Source organism: Oncorhynchus gorbuscha, linkage group LG10 (genome assembly GCF_021184085.1).
Source record: "Oncorhynchus gorbuscha isolate QuinsamMale2020 ecotype Even-year linkage group LG10, OgorEven_v1.0, whole genome shotgun sequence".
Lineage (NCBI taxonomy): Eukaryota > Metazoa > Chordata > Actinopteri > Salmoniformes > Salmonidae > Oncorhynchus > Oncorhynchus gorbuscha.
In genome coordinates, this window is record NC_060182.1 from 32,280,617 (window position 1) to 32,292,031 (window position 11,415).

General features: G+C 40.7%; 1 protein-coding gene across 2 annotated transcripts; it reads left to right on the forward strand.

The window, feature by feature from the left end:
* Positions 1-23: 23 nt before the first annotated feature.
* LOC124045887 (eukaryotic translation initiation factor 4E type 3) lies at positions 24-11,396 on the forward strand. Of its 2 annotated transcripts, XM_046365658.1 has the most exons (9): positions 24-249; positions 391-504; positions 586-752; positions 7,600-7,672; positions 7,830-7,924; positions 8,041-8,101; positions 8,212-8,278; positions 9,691-9,846; positions 10,022-11,396. In XM_046365658.1, exons 3-9 carry the CDS (start codon positions 589-591, stop codon positions 10,066-10,068), a joined length of 663 nt encoding a protein of 220 aa, XP_046221614.1. In that variant the 5' UTR covers positions 24-249; positions 391-504; positions 586-588; the 3' UTR covers positions 10,069-11,396. The 2 variants fall into 2 exon arrangements, with proteins under 2 accessions (XP_046221614.1, XP_046221615.1); XM_046365659.1 differs by lacking the exons at positions 24-249; positions 391-504; positions 586-752 and adding an exon at positions 6,555-7,493.
* Positions 11,397-11,415: the final 19 nt, after the last annotated feature.

Here is an 11,415-nt window from a genome sequence, read left to right on the forward strand (position 1 = left end):
TAGAAAAAAATATCCACTCTACGCGCGCGGCACCTAATCTGAACACGTAAGGATCAACAAAAACAATCAAAAGCAATGCATAATGAAGGGCATGCTCCGTATGTCCCTTGACCTATCCTTAAACCCCCAAAACAAGGGAGCTAATCAAACATTCCGTAGTAAGGTATTATTAAAGGATACGTTTATTGATATCCTTCATATGCACTGAAATGGAAAAATAAAGGGTACCAACCAACAATTGAAATTAAGGTATGTATAATGGGTCCCCTTTTGCATTTAAAAATTAAGGGAGACTTAAGAGGCCATTTGTTTCATTCAAGGGGTCTTGGTATGTTTTGGGGGAAATTTGAGGTACATGTAATACTAATTTAAGGCAGTCCTGTTTCCTAGTGTGGATTTCGCCTGCCGTTTATGACAAGAACGTTTGGCCTGCAGACAGCTAGACGTCGTCGTTTTACTGATGTTGTGGCGCCAGACCGGTGAAGCTACGAATGAGTCAGCAAAGTAGGCACTTTACACCTATTTAATCAAAAGGTGGAACGAGATATTTTAAAAACAATCAAATCGATTATTTTTACAACCCAGGAAATGGCCGTTCCTGCTGTCCCAACCCTGCAGCTGAACAACACAGTAAGTCAAAACTCCGCTGAACGTAACATCCATATTGACGAAAGAGAATTGGAGAACATCACGAACAACGATGGAAACGGCACCCTCCCATTACATTCTCCGTGGACTTTTTGGCTTGATAGGTAAGCTCACCATTTTATAATTTCATGGACTTGGTGGTGATTAATTCTATGATTTGTTTGAATGGGATGAGTTTGTATGAATTCAACTGCATTTGGAATAGCTAGCTAGGAAGCCTTGCCAAAACAAAGGAGTCTTTCAAGTTGCAGACAGTGCATGGGTATAACGCCACAATAGTAACGTCTATTATTATTACACTATAACCTGTGTTTTCGTGCCATGCAATGTACCATTGGTTAGAAAATGTTCTCAAAATCTCAGTCTGAGGCAGGCTATCAGCAATTTTATTAATTGTAAAACTTCTGCTCACTGCTTCACCGACATTTAGCTAATATTATTCTATTATGGGAAATGTACACGTGACCTGTTGGAACTGGACTTTGTCTATTTTTATCAACACTGTGAGTACTTGTATATGGGGCAAAGTTTGTTTACCTCTGCTATGTAACCGGTGTTAAGACCTTGGGTTGGAGAAAGCCTGAGGCCCTCAACATTGATTTGTTCAACAACAAAGTTTTTCCTGAATATAGGCCTAGGGGTGAAAGTATTTATTTTCAATCTCAAGACTCAAAGTTAATTCATAGGCTAGTCTGTTTTTGTTTATGCTTCCACCATCCATTGACTCTGTAATGCGGATTCCTTTTCCCTGTCTTGGTTTTCATTTAGACCTAGCTTTTATTTATTTATTTTTACAGTTTAATAAAAAACTATAATGGATGTGGCAATGATTTTGCCGATACAGATCATTCTTTTCATTGTGTTCTTATTAAAATTATGTATATCAATGTTCACTATACAGTACCAGTCCAAAGTTTGCACACACCCACTCATTCAATGGTTTTTCTATATTTTTACTATTTTCTACATTGTAGAATAATCAACACTATGAAATAACACATGGATTCATGTAGTAACCAAAAAAAGTTTGAAACAAAATGAGATTCTTCAAAGTAGCCACCCTTTGCCGTGATGACAGCTTTGCACACCCTTGTCATTCTCTCCACCATCTTCACCTAGAATGCTACTCCAACAGTCTTGAAGTAATTTCCATGTATGCTGAGCACTTTTTGGCTGCTTTTCCTTCACTCTGCGGTCCAACACATCCCAAACCATCTCAATTGGATTGAGGTCGGGCAATTGTGGAGGCCAGGTCATCTGATGCAGCACTCCATCACTCTCCTTGGTCAAATAGCCTTTACACAGCCTAGAGGTGTTTTGAGTCGTTGTCCTGTTGAAAAACAAATGATAGTCCCACTAAGGGCAAACCAGATGGGATGGAGTATCACTGCAGAATGTTGTGGTAGCCATGCTGGTTAAGTGTGCCTTGAATTCTAAATGAATCACAGCAAAGCATAATCACACCTCCTCCTCCATGCTTCACGGTGAGAACCACACATGGGGAGATCATCCGTTCACCTACTGTGCATCTCACAAAGACACAGCAGTTGGAACCAAAATCTCAAATTTGGGCTCCTCAGACCAAAGTACAGATTTCCACCGGTCTAATGTCCATTGCTTGTGTTTCTTTCCCCAAGTAAGTTTCTTCTTATTATTGGTGTTCCTAAGTAGTGGTCTCTTTGCAGCAATTCGACCATGAAGGCCTGATTCACGCAGTCTCCTCTAAAAAGTTGATGTTGAGATGTGCCTGTTACTTGAACTCTGTGACGTATTTATTTGGGCTGCAATTTCTGAGGCTGGTAACTCTAATGAACTTATCCTCTGCAGCAGAGGTAAATCTGGGTCTTCCTTTCCTGTGGCGGTCCTCATGAGAGCCAGTTTCATAGCGCTTGATGTTTTTTGTGACTGCACTTGAAGAAACTTTTGAAGTGATGGACTGACCTTCATGTCTTAAAGCAGCGGTGGCTAATTCCAGTCCTCACGGGCCTGATTGGTGTCACAGTCTTTGCTCCAGCTATCACACATGACTCCAATAATCACCTAATCATGATCTTCAGTTTAGAATACAGTTTGATTAATCAGCTGCGTTTGCTAGGGATGGAGAAAAAGTGTGAAACCAATCAGGCCCTTGAGGACTGGAGTTGCCCACCCCTGTCTCTAAAGTAATGATGGACTGTCATTTATCTTAGCTTATTTGAGCTGTTCTTGCCATAATATGGACTTGGTCTTTTTCCAAATAGTGCTATCGTCTGTATACCACCCCTACCTTGTAACAACACAACCGATTGGCTCAAATGTATTAAGAAGGAAATACACTTTTAAAAAGGCACACCGGTAATTGAAATGCATTCCAGGTGACTACCTCGTGAAGCTGGTCGAGAGAATGCCAAGAGTGTGCAAAGCTGTCCTCACGGCAAAGGGTGGCTACTTTGAAGAATCTAAAATATATTTTGGTTTATTTAATATGTTTTTTGGTTACTACATGATTCCATATGTGTTATTTCATAGATTTGATGTCTTAGCTATTTTTCTACAATGTAGACAATAGTAAAAAAATAAAGAAAAACCCTGGAATGAGTATGTGTGTCCAAACTTTTGACTGGTACTGTGCTGTGAAAAAGTATTTGCCCCTTTTCTGATTTTCTCTATTTTTTTCATATTTTTCATACTGAAAGTTATCAGATCTTCAACCAAATCCTGATTCTAGATAAAGGGAACCTGTATTTACCAATACTATGTTTGGTGAAAACCAAAAAACAATCTCTGCATTCCACAGTAAGAACCTCATACCAACGGTCAAGCATGTTGGTGGTAGTGTGATGGTTTGGGGATGCTTTGTAACTCAGAACCTGGTTGACTTGCCTTAGACGGAACCATGAATTCTGCTCTGTATCAGAGGTTTCTACAGGAGAATGTCAGGCCATCCGTCTGTGAGCTGAAGCTGAAACGCAACTGGGTCAATGATCCAAAACACACAATCAAGTCCACATGAAAGTGGCTAGAAAGCAACACATTTTTAGAATGGCCTAGTAAAAGTCCAGACCTAATCCTAATTGAGATGATGTGGCAGGACTTGAAACGAGTAGTTCATGCATGAAAACCCACAAATGTTGCCGAGTTAAAGCAGTTCTGCATGGAAGAGTGGACCAAACTTCCTCCACAGCGATGTGAGAGACTGATTAACAACTACAGGAAGCTTTTGGTTGGAGTCATTGTAGCTAAAGGTGGCAAAACCAGTTATTGAATGTAAGGGGGTAATTACATTGGCATTGGGTGTTACATAACTTTGTTTATGAAATAAGTAAGTAATTGTTGTGTCATTTGTTGTGTCATTCATATATATTGTTGTGTCATTCATATATATTTGTTCACTCAGGTTCCCTTTATCTAATGTTAGGTTTTGGTTGAAGATCTGATAACATTCAGTATAAAAAATATGCAAAAGTAGAGATTATTAGAGAGGGGGCAAATATGTTTTTACAGCATAGTATGTGGACACCCCTTCAAATGAGAAGATTTGGCTATTTCAGCCACACCCGTTGCTAACAGGTGTATAAAATTGAGCACGCTAGCATGCAATCTCCATAGACAAACATTGGAAGTAGAATGGCCTTACTGAAGAGCTCAGTGACTTTCAACGTGGCACTGTCATAGGATGCCACCTTTCCAACAAGTCAGTTTGTCAAATTTCTGCCCTGCTAGAGCTGCCTGGGTCAACTGTAAGTGCTGTTATTGTGAAGTGGAAACATCTAGGAGCAACAATGGCTCAGCTGCGAAGTGGCAGGCCACACAAGCTCACAGAACGTCACACAAGCAACGGTGAAATTCACTGTCTGGGTTAGCACCACCTCGGGCTCCTGTGGTGGTGGAGAATTTTGTGGGCTATACTCAGACTTGCCTCAGTGTAGTAGGCTGGTGGTCTGCGGATATCCCTTTAGTGGTGTGGGGGCTGTGCTTTGGCAAAGTGGGTGGGGTTATATCCTGCCAGATTGGACCTGTCCAGGGTTATCGTCGAACGAGGCCACAGTGTCTCCTGACCCCTCCTGGCTCAGCCTCCAGTATCTATGCTGCAATAGTTTGTGTCAGGGGTCTTAGGTCAGTTTGTTATATCTGGTGTAATTCTCCTGTCTTATCCGGTGTCCTGTGTGAATTTTAAGTATGCTCCCTCCCACTCCCCTCCCGGAGGACCTGAGACCTAGGACCATGCCTCAGGACTACCTGGCCTGATGACTACTTGCTGTCTCCAGTCCACCTAGTCGTGCTGCTGCTCCAGTTTCAACTGTTCTGCCAGTGGCTATGGAACCCTTACCTCTTCACCGGACATGCTACCTTGTCCCAGACCTACTATTTTCTACTCTCTCTCTCTCTAGCGCACCTGTTATCTCGAACTCTGAATGCTCGGCTATGAAAAGACAACTGACAACTATCAAAAGACAATTTACTCCTGAGGTGCTGACCTGTTGCACCCTCTACAACTACTGTGATTACACCACTGCGATTATTATTATTTGACCCTGCTGGTCATCTATGAACGTTTGAACATCTTGACCATGTACAGTACAGTGGCAAGAAAAGTATGTGAACACTTTGGAAATACCTGGATTTCTGCATAAATTATAGAGGGAACAACAATAGAATAGACAAACACAGTTTGCTTAAACTAATAACACACAAACAATTATACATTTTCATGTCTTTATTGAACACACCATGTAAACATTCACAGTGCAGAGTGGGAAAAGTATGTGAACCCTTGGATTTAATAACTGGTTGACCCTCCTTCGGCAGCAATAACCGCAACCAAACGTTTTCTGCAGTTGCGGATCAGACTTGAAGGGTCAGGAGGAATTATGGACCATTCCTCTTTACAAAACTGTTTGAGTTCAGCAATATTATTGATGTCTGGTGTGAACCTCTCTCTTGAGGTCATGCTACACATCTCAATCGGGTTGAGGTCAGGACTCTGACTGGGCCACTCCAGAAGGTGTATTTTCTTCTGTTGAAGCCATTTTGTTGTTGATTTACTTCTGTGTTTTGGGTTGTTGTCCTGTTGCATCACCCCAACTTCTGTTGAGCTTCAATTGGCGGACACATAGGTAGCCTAACATTCTCCTGCAAAATGTATTGATAAACTTGGGAATTAATTTTTCCGTCAACGATAGCAAGCTGTCTAGGGCCTGAGGCAGCAAAGCAGCCCAAACCATGATGTTTCGTCCATCATACTTCACAGTTGGGATGAGGTTGGTGTTGGTGTGCTGTGCCTTTTTCTTCTCCACACAGTGTTGTGTGTTCCTTCCAAACAACTCAACTGTAGTTTCATCTGTCCACAGAATATTTTGCCAGTAGCGCTGTGGAGCATCCAGGTGCACTTTTGCAAACTTCAGATGTGCAGCAATGTTTTTTTGGACAGCAATGGCTTCTTCCGTGGTGTCCTCCCATGAACACCATTCTGTTTAGTGTTTTGCATATCATAGACTCATCAACAGAGATGTTAGCATGTTCCAGAGATTTCGGTAAGTCTTTAGCTGACTCTCTATGATTCTTCTTAAACTAAATGTTTGTGAGTGTTTTTCATAGCACAAGACAGCTCTAACCATCGTCTCCAATCTCGTCTCATTGATTGGACTCCAGGTTAGCTGAATCCTGACTCCAATTAGCTTTTGGAGAAGTTAATAGCCTCGGGGTTCACATACTTTTTCTAACCTACACTGTGAATGTTTAAATTATGTATTCAGTAAAGACAAGAAAAATACAATAATTTGTGTGTTATTAGTTTAAGCACACTATGTTTGTCTATTGTTGTGACTTAGATGAAGATCAGATCAAATTTGATGACCAATTTATGCAGAAATCCAGGTAATTCTAAAGGGTTCACATACTTTTTCTTGCCACTGTACTGTTATCTCCACCCGGCACATCCAGAAGAGGACTGACCACCCCTCAGAACCTGGTTCCTCTCTAGGTTTCTTCCTAGGTTCCTGCCTTTTGAGTTTTTTCCAGGCACAGTGCTCCTACATCTGTATTGCTTGCTGTTTGGGCTTTTAGGCTGGGTTTCTGTACAGCACTTTTTGACATCTGCTGATGTAAAAGAGGCTTTATAAACACATTTGGTCGATTGTGAGCATCGAGTGCTCCTGTCCAACACTTACTACCGAGTGCCAAACTGCCTCTGGAAGCAACGTCAGTACAAGAACTGTTCGTCGGTAGCTTCATGAAACACTTCACCATTTGGCAGTTTGATGGACGAATCGGGGTTTGGCGGATGCCAAGAGAACGCTACCTGCTCGAATGCATAGTGCCAACTGTACATTTTGGTGGAGGAGGAATAATGGTCTGGGGCTGTTCATGGTTCGGGATAGGCCCCATAGTTCCAGTGAAGGGAAATCTTAACACTGCAGCATACAATGACATTCTATACGATTTTGTGTTTCAAACATTGTGGCAACAGTTTAGGTAAAGCCCTTTCCTGTTTCAGCATGACAATGGATGCAAGTCCCCGCAGCGATGTTCTAACATCTGGTGGTAAAGGAAAGCGTTCCCAGAAGAGTGGAGGCTGTTGAGGCAAACTCCATATTAATGCCCATGATTTTTGGAATGAGATGTTTGATGAGCAGGTGACCACAGACGTTTGGTAATGTAGTGTACGTCTCTGGCCAAGAGAGAAGGCAGTCAACTTTAAAGGGGTCAGTCAGTCTTGTTTACTGCTGGGCTAGAGTCCTGTGGAAAGGCGGTTGACACCAGGTCTTCTCCGACCTGGCTGCTTTGAGCACAACCTCTGCTCACTGAGATATCTAGTAAAGCCTGTTCACAGAGTGGGGGAACTGCGGTACCAAGGCTTGCTATAGGTACAAAAACAAAACAGGTTATTTTAGGACTGCTAGATCATGCCAGATGCAGAGTTCTATATAGATTAAATTAGATATTGATGTTTTGTTTGGATCTTTCCTCCAGATCTTTACCAGGAACAACCGCAGCAGAATGTGAATCAGGTCTGAAAAAAATCTACACTGTGCAAACAGTTCAGGTAAGCTCTCTGTGTTAGTTGATAGGTTTAAGATAATTGCCACATAATAAATCATGATAAATGCACATGTTTCTCAATAATAATGGCGTAATAAAGGCCACACTAGGATTTTGATAGTCATGGTAAAGATATAATTTTTTCCTCATTTTTTTCATAGAGCTTTTGGAGCGTGTACAACAATATACCTGGAGTTTCCAGTTTACCACTGAGATGTAGCTATCACTTAATGAGAGGAGAGAGAAGACCACTCTGGTAAGACTAAATAATCCAATGAATACAAACACATAGGTCTATGTGTAATTATATATGTAAATGGTATTACCTTTCATTTAGTCTCTGTCTTGCAATGCATTTTCCATTACATTCAGGGAAGAAGAGAGTAATGCAAAGGGGGGAGTTTGGAAAATGAAAGTACCCAAAGAAAGCACTGTAAGTACAATAAAGGTCATATGTTATGTTTTAATCATTCATACCATATTTATGTTTGTTGAGTAAATGTGTGTACTGGTAACATACTCAATGTGTCTTCATTTCCCCAGCCTGCTGTATGGAAGGAGTTACTGTTAGCCACTATTGGGGAGCAATTCACTGATTACTGTGCTTCAGGTAAGTGTGAAGAGAGAGTGAATCGTGTGCAGTGTCTTTCAGACTCCAACTGTGGGTTTTGTTCTACATGGTCTTTTGTCAGCTTGTAGAGCATTGAAGAATTAGTCAGTGATCACCAACGACGATGAGGCAGCCTATAGGGAGGAGGTCCGAGACCTAGCAGTGTGGTGCCAGGACAACAACCTCTCCCTCTACGTCAGCAAGACAAAGGAGCAAACAGAGAAGCGAGTACGCCCCCATCCACATCAATAGAGCTGTAATGGAGCAGGTCGAGATCTTAAAATTTCTCTGTGTCCACATCACTAAGGAATTAACATGGTCCACACAGCTATGAAGAGGATACGACAGCGCCTCTAACCCCCTCAGGACATAGGGGTGCTACAGCACCCCCGAGAAAATAGAAAAATATATTATTTTTTATCTTCACAAAAGTAGTGCACTGGGACTTTACTAGTCCTGTTTTAGCGGACCGATATAGCCGTCTGCAGGCAATTTTTGTTGTTGTTTCTGCCACATAGGACCTCTGTGCCCCAGGCGGTAGAGAGGTCCTGGCCATGCCACCTAAGCCATAGACTGCTCTCTGCTACCGCATGACAAGTGGTACCAGTGCACCAAGTCTGGAACCAACAGGACCCTGAACAGCTTCTACCCCCAAGCCATAAGACTGCTAAACCACAGCTAAACAAATGGCTACTTTCATTCCCCCTTCTTTGCACCAACTCTCTTGCACTGACTCCGTGCACACACACTGGACTCTACCCACACATTCACACATACTTACACTGACACCCCAACACACACTACATACACCCACACACCAGTGGAGGCTGCTGAGGGGAGGACGGCTCATAACAATGTCTGGAATGGAGCGATTGGAATGGCATTAAACACATGGAAACCATGTGGCTGATGCATTTGATTCCATTTCACTAATTCTGCTCTGGGCATTACCATGAGCCCATCCTCCCCAATTAAGGTGCCACCAACCTCCTGTGCCATACACACATAACACGCGCACACATGCACACTGATGTCATACACACTCACACACACGCTGTCACACTCAGCACATATGCTGCTGCTCAAATGACTTAAATGTAAATGTAAATGTTATTTTAGTCGTTATTCGTTATTCACTGTGTATATATTTCTTGTCTCTATTTCCCCCCCAAATTGGTATCTTTAACTCTGCATTATTGGAAAAGGACCTGTAACTAGGCATTTCACTGTTAGTCTACATGTGACAAATACAATTTGATTTGAGTCAACCATACAGAAGAAGTCTGAAATGCCATGAACATCCTGTCATAAAGAAAAACATACAATGTTCTGTCCCTTGTAAAGTTGTACCTCAAAATTGAAGGGTATTGATGTATTTATCTGAAATATTTTATTCTCTGGTTGTGTTTCAGAGGATGAGGTGGTTGGTGTTAGTGTCAGCATACGAGACAGAGAAGATGTTGTCCAAATCTGGAATGGAATTGCCTCGTTTGCTAATGAAGCAAACGTCCTAGGACGGATCTATGAACTTCTTCCACAGATAACTTTTAAGGCAGTATTCTATAAGCGTGAGTACTTTCTACCTTGTATGACATTCACATGTCATGATAAAAACAAGTAGACTAGAGTACATGCTAATTCACTCCATCAAAAACAACTTTACTCTTCACATACTGTTGTCATGTGTCTGATGAGTGAGCCTATTGATAACTCATGAGATGAATGTGTTTATTTCTATTTTAGCACATGAGGAGCATCATGCCTTCGAAGGAGGTCGCCCAAGACATTAGCACGCTTTGCACATTTTACACTGTTGTTTTTGGTCTTCGAAATGGACTGAATTGTCCCCTAATCTGAGCTCTACTGTCTTTTGTAAATGTGTTATACAATTACTTCAGTTTGGGCAGACAGAAAATATAATAGCTGGGGCTTCATTTTAGGATGACTGATAGACATGTACTTTAGTGATTTTTTTTTATACAAAGATATTTTGCTAAAACTGAAGAGGACAATAGTTGATCATGTATACATATTTGTTTTTACCACATTTGATCTCAACAGTGCAATTTTACCAGAGCCTTTTATTTGTTATCACTGGTTCCAGATCTCACAATATATTTTCAGTATGTAAGGGATTTACATTGTTACCTTATTCTAGAATGAATGAAGAGTCTTTTCCTCAAGACAGTAATATTCATATGGTTTTATGCAAAAATGTTGCACATTCTCAATGTTTTTTTGTTTGGTAGTTTTTTTTGGGGGGGGGGGGGTTAGGGGATAGAAAGCTGTTAACTGTTACTTGTTGTTGGATTTGTAAAGTGACACCAACTTTTGTACAAAAACAAAATCAGAAAATGTTACTAGAAAAAAAATATATGCAGTAGTTTACCCAGTGTTTTTGTAATAGCGGTGAATCATGGACAAACACACTCAATATTGTTTTTTTCCGAAATGCACAAGCCTTTTTCATTTTTACTATAATTAACAGGATCTCTATTACTGTTTCTTCAGTTCACTGAGGGTAATTTCTAAGTTGTGCGTGCACATGTTTATTATAAGCTCCACGAAAGGGATTTGATCAAGAAATATTACATTTATATTGTGAATATTATTCTTATTAACATCCTACAAACTTTAAAAGAAACCCTTCTTAAAATAAATAAAAATGTATGCTGTATGAACCGTGCTTTGAGTTGAATGAGTACTTCTCTTTACCAAAAACCTTTCTTAACCCTCAGTGGTGTGAGAGTGCATATTCCCTGCCAAGCATTTATGTTTTGTAACCTTGTAATTATTGTTATCAGATGCCATCTCTGTAGTTGATCAATGTCCTTCCCTGTGACTCAGGTCATCCATGTTCAAACACCAAGATTGATTAGTCTCCTAGAGAGAAGCTAATAATCTTAGACTGTATAGCTGGGTATTGTTGCTGTTTTTAATGAAAGTATTTGTTTTAGTAAGATGAGATCTCAACTGAGTCTTTGGAATGGTGCCTTGTGTTCCCCTAGGGTTTCGTTCTTGAATGTTGTTTATTTTCAACATATTGAACCAGTCAAAATGTAAAATAAATATTTTTGCTGATTTTGATATATGAAAAAATAAAAATGCAAAACATGTATTTATGGTCTCTTGTGCTG

What these genes read in the sequence shown, in the direction of transcription:
- LOC124045887 (XM_046365658.1), top strand. Translation starts at nt 589, where the DNA reads ATGGCCGTTCCTGCTGTCCCAACCCTGCAGCTGAACAACACAGTAAGT. An exon ending in TGGACTTTTTGGCTTGATAG is followed by an intron (nt 753 to 7,599) that starts GTAAGCTCACCA and finishes TCTTTCCTCCAG; the next exon opens with ATCTTTACCAGGAACAACCG. An exon ending in TAAGGCAGTATTCTATAAGC is followed by an intron (nt 9,847 to 10,021) that starts GTGAGTACTTTC and finishes TTTCTATTTTAG; the next exon opens with CACATGAGGAGCATCATGCC.